The sequence below is a fragment of the Calypte anna genome, chromosome 8 (assembly GCF_003957555.1).
Source record: "Calypte anna isolate BGI_N300 chromosome 8, bCalAnn1_v1.p, whole genome shotgun sequence".
In the NCBI taxonomy this organism is placed as follows: Eukaryota; Metazoa; Chordata; class Aves; order Apodiformes; family Trochilidae; genus Calypte; species Calypte anna.
The window spans coordinates 12,473,067-12,490,277 of record NC_044254.1 but is presented as its reverse complement, the minus strand read 5'-3'; the positions used below and the strand labels follow the sequence as shown (position 1 = coordinate 12,490,277).

The window sequence follows — 17,211 nt, the reverse complement described above, 5'->3', positions numbered from 1 at the left end:
TGATGTTAGTTCTTCTGACATCCACTTTTGCAGTCTTTGGTCCCTAATCCCTAGTTCCTTACTACCAGCTTTTGTTTTGATAATCAGTTCCTTTTTCTTTCCTCAACAACGCAGTACTATCCTACCCGGAGCAGAAGCATAACTAATGCTTAATGAGAAAAGACCATTCTCTTAAAATACTAAATGTTTGCTTTAGGTTTCCTAAACAAACTACAGCAAAATGATGAGATGGTGACAGGCAGTTTCAGTACTTCCTTCTACCTTCTCCTTTCAGTTTGCCTGCTTCATGACTCCTGGATGATGTCATAAGCAACAATATGCTGCATCCTATGCTGTGGTTGCAAAAAGCTGCCTATGTTCATGAAAATAAATGCTGCAGTGGCAGGGTACAGACTATATAAGAAAGATGTCTACATGCAGATGCTGTGCATAATGCCAATTACTTAAACCACATAAACATGTTCTACTTGATACATGTCTCTTAATATCTTCCATTATCTCCTATTGTTTCTTGTTAGGGTGCTGAATTTACTGGTGTCTTCTCTGTACACCACACAATGTAGCAAAAGCAAGGGGCTGGTGACACACACAGCAGTGATGCTGCTGCCCACTTCACTCCGGCTTCACCTGTGTAGACCTTTCAGCTGCACCTCACACTGTGCATCTCACAGCACAAAAGGTACCCAGAAAATCTTTGCAGCACCCCAGCAGATTATGAGTCTGGCTGGGCTCATACAGACAAATAAATCAGCTAATGGTTCCACAGATGGGAGGTAAGTTCTAAAAGGTATGAAGCAATCAATATCCAGCCATCTTTAGGCTATCCCAGACAGCCCAATTAATCTTTTCATATCAGATTTGCAGTCATCTTTATTTATTTCTATTTCTGACTGTTAAAAGTCATTTGTAAACCACAAATCAGAATAATGTTTTAAAGATTTCATTATGGTTACAGTGTAATAGCCTATTAAGATTACAGCACTTTCAAAGAGAGGGTTTAATTTATTCCTGTAGTATTTTATTATTAGTATAAGTGCCTGACTACATTTGTATTAACAGAAGCCTCTCACTATAAACGACAGGCAAACATTTCTTGACATGACCATCTCCATGAGAAATTTTTGGTCAAACAAAACTTAAGCTATAACCACATCTGAAAAAAAAAATTAAAAGATCTTCAATGAAGAAGAAGTTTTGTAAGTGTAACACCTCAGTAGCAACAATGTTAAATAATTACAATATAATACTCAGATTTTTAATATCATTATATTTGAAAACCATCAAACCAAAAACTTTTTCTATAAAGTTGGCACAAAGAAATAGATCTGTGCTACACACTACCTGTACAGGCACAGAACAGCAAGAGAAATAATTAACAATTATCAGACTTTTCAGCTTTAAAGCACCTGTTGTAAACTTTTTTTTTAAAAGACTATAAAGATAAACCTTGAAACACAATCTTACAAACATAATTAACTGAATTGCAATTAACTGAAGGTGTCTGATTCCCTGTACTACTGCAAGCCTGGTTTTACCTTGTTTGCAATACTTGTGATGAATGACTTTATGTCCAGATTAGTTGGGCAACTCTTCTGACAGGGGGCATCTGCACACTTTAAGCATCTACAGGAATAAAGAAAAAATGTGTGAATGAGACATGGGGAAAAATTGCTATAATTAGCATAAGTTTTTCAAGTTAGCATGGTAGGAGATAAGCAACAAAGGAACAATACAGAGAATTTTCACTGAATTTCTGCTTAAAATCTCAGACTACCTGATCACTATTGACCTGCTTTCAACACTGATAGGTTATGTTCTGCTGACTCCACTTTACAGGGAAAGGCAGTAGGGTGCAGCTACAAACACATAGTCCTCACATGCATTAGGAAACAGTGCCTAAAGACAAGATCACTAAACTTCTGACCAAATCATTTATCTGTTTGAATAACATCTTTTCTGTGAATATGAATTTCCTAATGAAGTTATAGAAGTGTCATAGTGGAATTAAATTCTGGATGTTGGACAGACATACAAATGCAACAAGATTTCCACAAAGCAAGGATTTTGTACTGTACGAATCAAAGAATAAAAATGGCTGATAAATTTTCAAGTTACTTTTATGCAAGTTTCCTGTGATATGTCCGTGACCTCTAAAAACAGTTCAGTAGTCTTGTGCATACTCCCCAATGACATCCCTAAGACTCTTTTCTGTTCATCCTTAATGACAAAACCTGGGTATTAAAATATACTAAGTAGCAAAGATTTATTGCCTGTTCCTGAATAGACAGAGATCAAATGCCACCCTAGTAACTATCTCAAAATCCATTAAGTTGTTCAAGATGTTCTTTCAGTATTGCTTCACCAACATATAGAATTCAGGTAACAGTCAATGGAAAATTAAATAACTTTTATTTTATCTGAGCACAGCTACTTGCATAAGTTTCACAAGTCTAATATAATTAGTTTTACTTAATGATAGATACAATACTGTGGAACTGACTAGAATAGGATATTTTCAAATGCAGTAAAGCTTCAAGAACCCTGTAGACTATACGGACAAAGAAACAAAGAGAACATAAAAAGAGAAGAAATGACTGAAAAAAAAAATTGTCAATCACCCAGGTTACTTTTTTTTTTTTCTTTGTTTTCTCTTTTCCCAATTAAGGAAAGGCAAAAAGGAAAAAAAAAGCCAGTTATCAAGAAAAAGATCCCAGAGGAAACCAGGTCTGACAGCCTGCAAAAACTGGGAAATCTGATGAAGCCAAGCCCAAGTTCAACACCATAGTGGGTTACCAGTTCAGCTACGCTGAATGTCAGAGGGCTCTGGCAGAAGTGCAGCAGCAGGTTTAGCTGTGGCACTTAGATACCTCTGCCCAGCACTACCCACTGACAGGAACATGTTATAAATGCCTGAACAAGCAAAGGCAGCCCAGTGGGGACCTCAGAGGCACAAGCACTGAGTCAGGAGCATGCTCTTAGCAATCCAAGCAGATTGAAAGACAGCACTTTTTACACTAGAAACCAGAAAAGAAAGAAGGTACTCTAGACAACATAAACCATTATTAGGGCTCAGATGATAATTCTGCCTGTGAAGGCAGTAAAAACTGAAAGAAGAAAATCTTGTGTTTAAAAAAGGCAACAATTCCATTATGACTTTTTGCTCTTTACTGAATGTAGTTCCCTTTAAAATACAACAGCTTGGTATCCAAAACCAAAAGAATTTCCTTAACATATATACATTTCTGTGGATTATATATAGAATAATCTCATGTAAAAACTGACTAGAATGGCATCTAGCAGGATAAGCAGTGTAAGGATTACCCGTTGTGCCTAGCAAGCATCTTTACCAAATTATTTCTCTTTTGATTTTTGAGCTGGTTCACAAATAAACAGCTGTTGAAAATGTCAGCTATTCGAGGGGCGGGTAATGCAAACTTGGATATGGGCTTTAGGGAGGAGGGGAGGGTGCCATGAATATGCCAGTCCAGACTTTCTCTTATAATAATAATACCATATTCTGATTCTCTGAGCACTCTGCAGACTAAAGTGCACCAGGCTGCCATTAATCCCACTTATCACCCTGACAGCTCAGTAATTACACTCCTGCTACAGCTAGGTAGTGTGAGGTACTGTAGTCCTAATAAAACATCAAGCACTGTGAAGAATGTGTGCTGGTGAGGTGTTTTATTAAACTTGGGGGGTTGATCATCCAGTGACATTAGTGTTGACCTATTTTTCCATCTGACAATAAATTATCCTTTGACCATATCATAATACATATTAGAGTGCGTTTACTGTACCAAGGAGCAAAGGCACTGCTTTCTGGTTAACTGGGCAAAAACCATAAATAACATAGTAGAGTCACCCATTAGAAAGTTATTACATAAAATTCTGCAAGTAATTGCTTCCTTCAAAAATCACAAGCAAAATAACATGCTTTTACTGCTAGCTTCAGTTCCATGACCATATCCCCATATGAAGAAACATTAAGTGGTATACATTAACTGTAACTGTTCTCCCACCATATGAAATCTCATCTTTTATTTTACAAAGTTATTACATTGTTACAACTTTAATTCAAAATAACATAAAAACAAACTACAAATTTAAATATCTTCAATTCATCTGCTAGCTTCAAGCAAATTTAAATCAAGCGCTACATGTTCATTACTAAAAAACAAACAACAAGCAACAACAAAAGAAACAAAAAACCCAAAAACCCACTAAACCTCCACAAAATGAAACAGGAATGTTTTTAAGTGTTTATAGATCATACTGTTTTGAACTCCATAAAAATAGAGAGCACTAACAGCACACAAGGTCAGACCTATGTTGACCTCAGAGAACATCTCAGCATTTCTTATTAAAACTATACAAAGAAAATCTTTCCAACTATCAAAAAATGCTCTGTTATAATTTTTTTCTGTTTTTTCCATGAAACAGTATCTCCTTTAGAATCGCACAGGCTATGCTGAATCTTAAACCCCTACAAATGCTTATTTATTTATCAGTTTAACTTTTGAAATTTATCCAGTATTTTATTTAAAATTTAAAATATCTGACAAAAAGATTTTTTTCTCATTTCTAGGTCTAAACCAGTTTTTAACACATCCTATCTTTTAAACAAAGAAGGGCAATCTTTAAGTAAAACTGTACCAAACAATTGCCAATCTAACTGGCAACAATATTACCTGAAGTGCAATCCCATGAATGCTGAAAGACCGAGGGCACAGGAGTGAAACAGATAATCTGGAGTAATATTCTCCAATAGATCACAGTTGATAATTTATCAAATTTCTATATATCACAAAACTGGCCAAATAACCTTTATCATGGTTACTGTTGACAGAGGTTTAGAAGTAGATTAAATCCTAACTGATTTATGTGGCTTTCTGCAGAATATAAACATTAATTTTGAAAAGAAGCTTCCAGCTCTACTATTTGTAGAAGTTTCTAAAACTTCATCCATTACTCAGAGAAATGGACCTGATACACACATAACATTTTTACAAAGGTCTCACAATGGTGTCCTGAGGCTTTTGTCAATTAACTTTAAGAGAATGGTATAGATGATTCCATCTAATGAACTGGAGGCCAATTTGCACAGATCCAATTCTGACGTCAAGGCTCTTTTGATTTAAAATATCTTTCACCACTCTCTAAACTCTGGGTTGGGGATGGTAAACAGCGGGATGAGAAATCCACATGAAAGGAAGAAATAAACCTATAATTTCAAAATAAAGATATAATTCCAAAGTTGAATGAATGCCCATTGCCTTTGATGACAGAAGCAAACAGCATCACATAAGTTTTTCTCTTGGGGTTTTATCTTAACTGAGGCTAATCTTGCAAAATTTAGGCTTTCTTCTTCCTATTTAATCTTGTTGTACTTACATAAGATCAAGGACAAGCCTAAATAAAGATTCTTACATATATACCCCTGTTTAAATGAGATAACAGGATAAAAATCCTACGCTGCAACAGAAGGCCATTGGTGGCAGCTATAATAAAAAAACGACCTGCTGCCACTATTTTCTTTATTTAAAAGCCCTAAAACATGCAAAATAACAATAAATTAAAAAAAAAATAATCCTATGCTGTTCAGTCTTCCTGTTCATTAACATTTCACAACACATAGGAGTAAAAGATCATAAAGCAACAGGGATTATAAAGTTGCCGGGTTTAAATATCAAACACAATAACAGTCAATATAAGGGTCTGATGAGTACCAAAGACAAACGATTCTTAGAGGAATATTTGTTTCCATGCAAAGTCAAGAAGCAGAAAAAGGGATTCTCACACACAAGGCTGAGAACTGTCATGTATGTGCAATGTAACAATCAAGACCAAAAAAAATCCTCAAATTAGAATAAACTACAAACACATAATTTTGGATCATAGAATAAACAAATACAATCCCCAAGAAATTCCTTTGAACACAAAGGGCACCAGAAAATGGATAAAAGGCAGTGAATAGACTGTATAAGGAAACAGGTAGCATGGTCCTGGTTATGAAATACTGAAGAGAAATGCCCAAACTGTTAGCTGCACACAGGCACCATAGGAAACAAAACATTCAGCATCACTAAATTGGTAATACTGGTTAAAAAGAAAACACTCCCACATGATCACTGTTGCCTCTTCAATCACCTGGGGGTCCTGTGAGCCTCCTGCAGACCCAAAGAAAATGGGAAAACTTCTTTGTTAGTAAACTGAGATGATCAGAGAAAGTACATTTTAAATACAGGTACTGTACAGTATTAGAAACAAATATGACATTTCTCCTGCCAGCTACAGGAGGTGTAAGGGAGTTGGTCTTTATTGAAAGGAAGGAATCCTCAGAGTTGAAAGTTAGCCTTCAGACACAAAACCCTCCTACCCTAGTGCAGAATAATGGCACTTAAAGACAAGGTTATTTTCAGACTCTTAAGAGGCAGTGAATCATACGGTCATAGACTCCAAATCATTCCATTCATCAATGACTCATCTCTCTCTTTTCTTCTTTGACTCTCTACATGACCATAATTCTTCTTTTCTCATCTACTTCTGAATCCCCCTTGAGTGCATGAACTCTTCTCTCCCCTTTCCATCTGCTTGGCTGTCTTCCTGGTTTTTGTAGTTTTTCACCCCCATTCATCTGAAACGTCTTCTCTTCAGTATAACTCCATTATAATGGGTTATGTTGATAACAAAAGAAGTGTGACCCAGTGTCTGCCAGTAAGATTTTACAACCATCGTGTAGGAAAGTGTACTTTTAAACCCTTCTTCTGAGTTCTTACTCAGAAGTTCTTACTCAGCTCTTCAGCATCTCCATTTCTGGTATATTCCTGCACCAAAACTATCCTTGCCTAGCATATCTTCTGCAAATTTATGATTGTGCTGTTCCAGTGTCTGATCAGACATATGCAAATGGTTTCTATCAGAAGAAAAGTAGATTGGAAGGATTCCTTAAAACCTTGCTGAATGGTGAGAACACAAGCCAGGCACTGCTCTCTGCTCAGCTCAGAGATAGTGCTCTGAGCACCGCCCCATGCCAAGAAGCCTGCTCCAAATCACAGGAAATTGTATTCTGCCTGCTTTTATATCCCCCTGTCATTTTACTGGGACACAGAATTTTTCACTTACCTTATTTCAATATAGTCTAAATGACAACTTCCTTTCACCTACTTCATTTTATATAGCTTGTATATCATTACTTTAATCATATTTCTCCAGTTTATAATGTTACAGAATAAAACTGCTATATAAGAAAAAGCACTGCAGCTTACAGAATATTGTAGCACAAAGCATGTGTATCAGCACATGCCAAATCAGAAAAGGTGTAGCATCCTTTTGACATAAAGAAATCAAAACGATTTATTTTCTATATCATGCAAATTATTTCAACCATCTTATGCTTTCTTATAGACTCAAATATGTAAGCATGCAAGTCAAATAGTTCACATTTCTATTAGTATATTACATATATGTTTGTTTTACATCACCAGCACTAGAATCTGTATGGAATACCTTTTGTTAGCCCCTTAACTCCCACACAGACTATATCTTCTTTGGAGTTTTAATAGGACAATTCATTAACTGCATTTTTAAATATGTACTTTGTTTCTATAATTGAATTTTTATAAATTGCTTTACAACATTCAGACTTCTTTGACTTAAAAAATATGAAATATTATAAATAAGTTATTATAAAATATTTTCATGGTGCAGGACTATAATGCTTTCACATTGCATAAAGGCATGAAGTCCAGTGAGTGCTATTTGTATTTTAGTGGTAGATCTTAAATGGGATATGCCATCCATACAGTTCCTGACAAGTATGTGCTGACTTCTGTACCACCCAACTCTCTTACATCAAACCCACCTAGATGCTCTCATCTGCAGTAATTATTCCACAATAGTCTGTGTAACTTAAGATGAAAAAAGAACCTTCATTTCAGTATTATCTTCTCCATTTCTTGCATTTATTTCCAAGTGACAAAGGTCTTTCCAGTTTACCAGCCCACCATGTTTTGGGAGAGGCTATTAAAAACAATAATCTGCTCCACCCAGGACTATGGGGTACATCAAATGCTCATCATTTTGACACCATTCTCATTTATGACACTACTGATGTCCATAGATTCACATCAGGTAACCTAATCAGAGAGGAAGTCAGACTATAGCTTTAGTCTCAGTAGACTGCACTTGTGAGTCCCAGTACGATCAACTTCTTCTCCATCAAGAGGAATTTGAGATTATTCTCAAGCAGCAGTTAGGAGTTTGGGTGCTGTCATGAAAGACTAGCATGGGAAACAGTAACTGTTGTGCTCCAGAGACTCCTGGTCTTTTTGTCTTCAGTTATTTAGTTATTTCTTGTTCTTTATATTGTGGTATCTCCCTAATGAACTTCAGTTGGTCTCTTTAATGATATTCTGACCCAGGCTAGGTCAGTATTACTGTACTGTACTGTACAAAATGGTTATATACCCGCTAAAATTTTCAATCCCCACGAATGACAAGCTAGATATCAGTTTTAGTTCACTTTAAAAATTCAATACCTTGATTTTCCACTGGCTCTAAAAGCTTGGTCTTACCATTTGGGTTTGATATTAAAAAAGGTCTCTTAGTTTTGCATATCTCTCTCTAGCCTTTTTTTTTAAAAAAAAAAAAAAATCCTCTATAGGAAGACTTAGCTCTCTTAGCTTGGTTTGAATACTGCCAGCTTGGGTTAAGAAGTTTAAAACAACGATATAAGAGCTTTGTACAAAGCAATGGAGTTTATACTGTTTTATATAATACACAGGACACTATCAGATATTTTTAAATTGAAAAGACAAAAAATGCGGTGCTTGAGCTTTAAGTGCTGCAATCAGTTGCACTGTTCACTGAAAAATGATTTTGTGAACTCTCTCTGGCAGGACTCCATAGATAACTGGCCCAAAAATTGTTGCTTAGTACAATGAAAGAAAAATATCAAGAAAGCTGATCTTCAAATTTAGTTGTTTAAAACACTAATGTAAATGGAAATAGGAAATAAAGTGGAGCCTAACAGCATGCAAAAGTATGGGATACTTTCCTTTCAGAAAGAAAAAAAAAACAACAACCAATCAACCAAAGAAAAAACAAAACAAAAAAAACCCATTTGCTTGAGTATAAATTTCAGCTTTATCTCTATACCTCTGCCACTGGTCAAACACAGGAACGTTTAGGAAAGAGCTGATATTTTAACTGTTCTGTACTAAAGAATTCAAGGGCCACCGATATATAGGAAAACTATTCCATAATCTGGATAGCTATCCATTTTTCATGCTTAATTATTACAAAAGGAAAAAAAAATAGACAAAAGGGCACCTTCTGAGTAAAGAACATACCAGGTAGGCTATTCCCTCCCATTCACTTCAGAACTAAAGTAACTTTTTTTTTTTTTTCAAATGAAAAACTTTAACACAGATTTACAGCAATAATCAATACGAAGAAAACTGAAATGATGCTCACAGGAAGTATTACATAATTGCTGTGTTTTCAGAAGTATTAAAGTATTAACCAATATTCAAAATGTATTAAGCTGTCCCAGAAAAACTAAATATAGTTAAGGTTTTTATTCCTGCCAACAACATATTTTTACTTAAACCTTAGAGTTTTTGGAGTTACAAAAACCAAGTAATTAAAAGTCAGTTTGCAGCTTCTCTGTAAACAGTGATTACATTTCACACTACATATTAATTAATATCCTCTCAGCACCACAGGGACACAATATAATTTGTTGCTTATTACGACAAACATGGTGGTAACCCATATTTTTCCAGTAGTGCAAAAAATGGACGAGAAACACACTTGTTGGTAAGACTTTGATGCTATCTATTTAGAACTCTGACTGTGCTCTTTCAAGTCCTTGAAAGCAGCACTTTAACTGCCAAGCCAACCACTTGTGGCTCGGCCACATGGAGCCTTATAGAGGTTTTTAAACTGGTGCATTTATGTTCACCACAACAGTGATCCCTTTCACATAGGAGACAGCTGTTACATGATGTTCAATATCCTTTTAATCCTCTATAGACCTTAGACAGAAGACTTGACAGAGCTGACAGTTTTTATTATAGCTTGCCCTGTACACGATAATCTTCTTTTACCTGTACTATTCTCCCAGAAGTGTTACAGACTTTTGGATTTACATCAAGGATTATTTCTAGTCTTTTCAGGAGAGAAGAAATTATTTTTAGGTGGCATGATTCTTATCCTGTGTGAATTTACTTTTCAAAATATGAAACACCGGTTGTCTGTTTGTCTTAATGTCAGTGAAACTCCTTTGGGTTCACTTCAGGAAAAACATACTTTACAAGCTCCGTTACAGACATTTTTTTCTCCCAAAATGTGTTCATCATCTATGCACATCTTATGAATGGCACTCTGTACAGCGCTCTCTACAATACACTGTTAACAGCGGGAACACACATTTAGCATTTATTTTTACTAAAAACTTAAGACATTTAATAATAAAATATATAAACAATCTATGATAAAGTATAATATAATTAAAATGCATGCATTGGAAATTTAAGAAAATGTTCTCAGTTAAAAACTACAAACCCCAAAGAAACTGATTTCTTCCCTACAGCACCACAGAGACTCTATTAGACCAACAGTGCTAATGCTCATCAGTCTTGCAATTTAGACATGCCAGCAATTCCACCACAATTACCACAAGGAAAAATAGTCTTAAGAAAGAAAAAAGCTGCAGAATAAGCTAGTGTTTCCCTTGTTTTTAGGATGTGAACTCCAAAGAATGCTTTGGTTCTTGCTTTACTGTCATCCTGGTTGGATGGGCGTGTTGGACTCAATGCTCTTTAGAGGTCCCTTCGAATCCCTAACTTTCTGCGATTCTGTGATCCTGTCATTTCCCAGAGAACTGATGTGATGTCCATCTAGAATCCAGGCACTAGCAAGGCAGACTTGATTGTTCCCTGCACACAAAATATTCCCACCATTTCCAAACCCATGATGCCGTCAGCAATGGGTAGGGTATGGGGGGAAGAGAGAGAAGAGGGTGAAATATCAAGGAAGCTTGTGCAGGCTTTGCTGACTGCACCACCTGAAGATTTGACCCTACACTGAGTGTACTCTGAAAGCAGACAAAACCACAAATCACCTCACTGAGCTCTGTATTAAAAGTAAAAGTTTCAAAGGTTTCCATTTCCCTTTTTTTCCATTTCCATTTGTAGGGGGAAAACAAACAAACAAACAAAGCAAAAAAACAACAACAAAAACCAAAACAAAGCACAACAAAAAAAAAAATCCCACCAACCAAACCAAAGTTTGGAACTCCAGAGAAAACCAAGAAGTCAGGCACATTTCCACTGAGAACCCAATAAAGATGTTTCTTCCCATACAGAAGGCAAATTATTGACCCCAAACATCTTTTTCCAAATATTAAACCTCAGAGTATCCTTAGTAAAGTGCAGTCCTGTCAGATGGTGAACATCAGTTAATATTCAGACTGTTTAATGGTGCTTTATTTTAATATTTGTAGCCCCTAGTGGGACTCACTTAGACCCTTCATTTGCTTATAATGAAAGCTCATAAATGACTTGTTAACCAACACAATGCAAGTCTTTCAGAAGTGAGTCCCCAGCATCCATACTGTAGGAAAGGCTTCAGCATCCTCACTCTTTCCCCTTGCCTTAAACGTGATGCAGCGACATACATGAGAACCATGTGCTATTCCTCCTGCCTCTTCTCTGAGAGATCTCCTGGATTAGAAATTTCTGCCAAATTCTTGCTGTTTCTAAGATTTAATATTTTCTCTAGAAAATGCATGTGTACCATGAAAGACTTCCATCTTCTTTTGCAAATCAAGAGATTTGTCTAAGACACCTTAGTAAGTGTCACTGTCACTTGTTAATATTCTCAGCCATCAAGACCCAGAAAAAAGGAAATACTCTTGCTATTCTTATTTTCTAAACTGCTTACAATTTCTAAATTTTTAACCACAGGAAAAAATATATTCTTGTTTATAATCTTTCAAAAATGTGGCATCTTCTTGTATACATTGTGTTGAAGAGATTTATTTGGCTTTTCTACCTTAAATTTATTCAAAACCTAAAGATTCAAAATGAGTATCCCCTCGGCAAGTGAAACGAGCTTTATGACACAATAACAGAAATCATATAGGAAAACTACACAGGTCAGCACAGAGCAAAGATAAACCCACTGTAAATTACACTAAGAAGTAATGCTGCATTCTTAATACCCTGAGTTTAAAGATATAAGTAACATTTCAACAGTAGTTGAGAATTCAGTCATACTTGTTTATTAGAGTAAATACATCAACTCATTAAGTTCAAATGATTGGTATAGACATGCTATATCTAGATTTTGCTATAATCACCATCACTGAAGAATTTTACAGCTTTCACAGTATGATGATATAAATAAATGACAAAGACAAAAGCCACTCTTCAGATCGTTGACATTTACGTGAAACTAATAGAAAATCTAATAAATTAAAAGATAATACCAATGGCTTTCTTTCTTTTTTTTTTTTTTTTTTCCTCTTTTTTTTTTTTTTTCCTCTTTTTTTTTTTTTTTTTTTTCTTTTTTTTTTTTTTTTTTTCTTTTTTTTTTTTTTTTTCCAAAACTTATGTACACTGTAGTGACAATACACAGGCTCACTTTCTACTGACTCGGTTGTTGCCAAATAGATTTTAAACCTGAACCTCTTGATGGAAAGGTTGGTTCACAAAAGCAGCACACTGCACATTTCTGCTTTATCAGTTTCATTCATTCAAAATAGAAAAAACCCTCCAGCCAGACTACTTAACTGGGGATTTATGACAGCTGATCAACTTTACCAAGTCTTACCAGCCAGGACTACTGTAAAGTTACACATACAGAAGAACAGGACTAGATAACCTAACAGGTTTACACTTGAAATTTCTTCTAGTATGTTGGGTAATGGCCTAAAACCCAGCAAATTTAGGTCTGCTTATCTATCTGCAGTTGAGTTTTTCCACAGAGATAAGAAAACTTTAAATTCTTTAAAGAGCTCACATATCTCTCATGTTACTTAGTTTTACAAGAGTGACACTTTCTCCTTATAAAGTAAATCCCTATTTTTAATACCTAACTAGTCACTCCAGAATTAGGCAGTCACTCCAGAATTAGGGTAAATAAAAAGACCCCAGTTAAATAAATAGTACTCAAAGGACCTAAAATATTTGAGTATTATATACAAGGATTTTAAAATACAATCACCTGAACACGTTTTTCAAAAGGGTTTTGTTTCTAAATGCTATGGCATGCCCTTTTAGGTGGATGTATATTGGCAAAGAAAACTCTATGTACTTGCTATACATAGAAAAGGCACTGGGTTGCAAATGTCAAGATGGCTTAGGTGGCAACCAGACTAAAATCAGTTGTGTTTGCACAAAAAATAAAATCCTGTATCTTATTTTTTACCCTTACAGCCTAAGATCAATAAAAGACAAAACATTTGCCACATTTCCTCCTATAGCAAAACTGGGATGGCCCAGCATTTAAGTGCTGTCTGAAAGTATTAAAAGAAATGGGTCTTTATCAGAGAAATGTAGATAAGATAAATTTTACGATGAATTTTTTAAAAGCATGAATCTCTTGGCTTATCACAGTTCTATAGATCACTTGTTCTTAAGTATTTTGCATTGTAATTCTTTGTATACACTCAAATCGCTAGACTAAAACCAAATACAGCAAGCCCATGACTGTAAACATAGTACAATTGAAAAAGCATATTTTTCCCATTTCCCAAGGCATTGCATTTTCAAAAAGTGCTGGAAGGATTTAAATATTCTCTTTTGGTAGATAGTTTCTCTTACTACAAATGAGCAGATGTCATCCTTTTGGCAATTCTTTTATATGTAGTTATTTGAAAATAATTCTAGGAAAATGTTAAATACATATATGTATCAAGTACTCCAGAAAAATCCAAATAACACATTTCTCAGACAAGTCATAGAGATATTTCAGAAAGCCTGGTAATCACTACAAAGCTGCTTCTCTTCCACCTTCCATTAATACCTCCTCTCTCTACACAAACAGAGTTCACATCAGCAACTTTGCAATTGTTCCCACATCCTAGGCTTAGACACTGTGATTTTAGTGTTCTTTTCTAACCCAGAAGTATTAGGGTTTGATGAATACATCTGATAACTTCTAGCAGCTTCATGCCACAGGATTTATAGGATACTACAATGCAGCCTATGAAATCAACACAATCTCAGGTATAGCCTCCTTACCAGTGTCTCTCTTATCATTGAGGACTGTTGTTAGCTATACTCTATATGAATGTCAAAAGAAGAGACAGGTCTTATTAAAGCTCATTGCAGTAAGAATCCTGAGGTTCTCTACCATGCCCTTTCTATCACTGCCATGATATCACTACTACTGCCCTTTCTATCACTACCGTGCTCTATCATTTCTATATATATTGGATATATTCCAATTTGTGGTGACTGTGGACTAGTAAGAGCTTAGACTGTGAATGCTGCTGATGATGATTTACTGGATGCCTTTCCAAGTCAGGACTTGCCTGGTTAGCAATTTTTAAAGTAGTTAGTTCACATGAATGAAGACATCTTGATAATGGCTTTTGAGCCATTTTTTGAGCAGCAGAAGAAAGATACTTTGCTTTAGAATCTCACACTGGCTCCATATTAGGTATATTTAAGGGCTGTATCTTCTATGAGGGGCTGCGTGGTGCTAAGCAATGTTCAGTCAAGAAACCTTCCTAAAAATAACAGAAACTACAAAGGTTCCACCTTCATTCCATGATTTCTGACTAAGCTTATGCAATTCAACAAAAAACACCACTATAAATTCAAATAATTCCCCAAATGGAAAAAACCCAAACCAAACCACAATCACTTAAATTAGGGACAGAACTCACATCTTTATTTTGAAAGACCTCTCCAAAAAAAACCATTTTAGTGCTTTCCACATGCAAACAAAATACATTCCAGCAACCAAAACTCTACTAATCTACACTTACAAAGCAGGACCACACAGAACTGTTCACAGTTTCAAACAGAAGCAACAGAAATATAAATAAATATTACACAGGGCAACATAAGCCTCCAATTTTTTCAGCAATGAGACAGGAGTAACACTGCTCTGGCAAAAAGCTCTACTGATAGCACATCTTTGCTAAAATATACTTGAGTCTGTTTACTAGTGCAATGCAAGGTGATGTACTAGCATTAACATTTAACATTGAGCCACCAAAATCAAAACAGATTAAGTACATTTTCAGATACGTTATTCTTTTTTGTGTGTGTTTGTTCACTTGCTAATTTGCACAATTCAGTAATTCGTAAAATGATGTTCCTGTCATTAGTGCAAATTAGTAATTTCTAGCACAAAATTAAAATATGTATTAAACTTATACTTTCCATTGCATGTTCGTTGCCCTTGTGAAGATAAAAAATGTTACATGGGCAAATTAAATTCTAGGGTGATTATTTTGAACTTGAAAATTGCTCTATACAACCTCTTGACATATTTCTGAACATTAGTCTGGTGAGCATACTATACTGTCAACAGTATTCTTCTGCTTAGCATAAAAATATAAAGCTATTTTTGTTGAATAGCTTTTGATAGCACTACCTATTCTTATATTTTAAACTGAAGCCATTTCTTCATTGGATGAATCCTATTACTGCCACAGCAGTAACATTTTACCTGCTTTAATGCTTCTCTAACACACTTTTTCCACAGTATAAGCCTTAGATAAATCTCAGATCCCAGCAGGTTCCATTGAAAAATTTAAACATAATTTTGATTTTGGCTTCAGCCAAATCAGAATTCAACTACAGTTTGCAGTAGTGCATTGCAAGAGTGACTGTAATGATCCACCATAATTTTTGGAGGGATAGGGGTTATTGTTGATGTATCTCTCTCATTTCTACCAGAGTTCACAATACAAACATTACAAAATAGTCATGAGTAGTCCAAATAATTTTCATGTTCCAACGGAACAAAAAAATCAAAACGTTTTTAGATGGTTTGGGTATGTGTTATCCTTCTCTCTATTAAGACAAAAAATTCATGAGTTCCAGCATTTTCTCTATTCTGACAACATAGGTAAGGTAGGTGTGGAACACAATCTTGACCGAAAGAATTTAGATCAGTTTAGTCAGCATCTATGAATTATGTGTGACAAATGCCCTCAAGTACTCCACCTTTTTGCACAGCCAGTTCATAATTGCTTATGCTAGTATCTATTAAATATTTTATTAATTTACCATGAATATAAAGTATGACATTACCAATGTATTATTCGAGAAATAAGAGATTAAATTACTGACTGTATCCTGGGGGGCCAGGAGGTTGGGGGTGGTGGCGGGAAGATAAGCAAGGAAAAATGTGGATTAAAAAGAAGAGAGAAAAAAAGAAAAATTAACAGTAGTGAGCATGAAGTAACACAGATACTTGGCTAGGCTCAATTTCACAAGCCAAACCTAGCCCAATAGTGTCAGAATGCTGCACATTCATTCTGGGACCAGAATTTACAGTTCAGAGACCCACAGTTTTTTTTAAAATGTACTCATTAATTTGCTGACTTTTTAAAAAATGCCACATTTCACATTTTCCTTTAATAAGGAAGCAGGTATTTGAGGCAAATTTCAAAATTAAAATGCTTAATTTTACATTACATTTTATGGAAATGCACACTTTTTGTACAAAATCTTTCTATTGGTCCATCTTTGGTTACTTGACATCCATTTCTGCAATACTGTTACAACACAGATGGTTTGAATCCATTTACAGATCACTATTCTTTTATTAGAGGCTGGCAGCATTTGCTTTGCCAGGTCAGAACCTAGCCTTAATACTATAGCTTTTAAAATGAGTGATGCAACTTCTGCCCCACAGATCAACAGATAAAAGCATTGAAACCTGAACCAAGTATCATGAACCAGAGCCATTTTCAAAAATACTATTTTGTTAACCATGACTTCTTGCTAACATAAAACTTGTCTGCACTGCGACTCCAGTGATTAGTGTTCATCATACTGAGCATGAAAATGGTCCATTCATTTCATATGCAGAAATGTTGCTTTTTAAATTAAAGATTCTAAAACTTCAAGACATCTTAGTAGCACCGAGAAAATAACAGACTCCCAGTGTGTTGCCCGACTCCCAGCATTGTTGGCATCCGTCATCTTTGGGGATGTAGGGCAGGTGATAGCAAAGTGT

At 35.3% G+C, this 17,211-nt stretch overlaps 1 protein-coding gene across 1 annotated transcript in view; it reads right to left on the bottom strand.

The window, feature by feature from the left end:
* The window catches only part of DPYD (dihydropyrimidine dehydrogenase), a 340,069-nt gene that overhangs the window by 246,048 nt on the left and 76,810 nt on the right, over window positions 1-17,211 (bottom strand). The window contains exon 4 of the mRNA XM_030455551.1: window positions 1,536-1,623. Within this exon, the coding sequence (XP_030311411.1) occupies window positions 1,536-1,623 (88 nt within the window). The remainder of the gene's footprint in view (window positions 1-1,535; window positions 1,624-17,211) is intronic.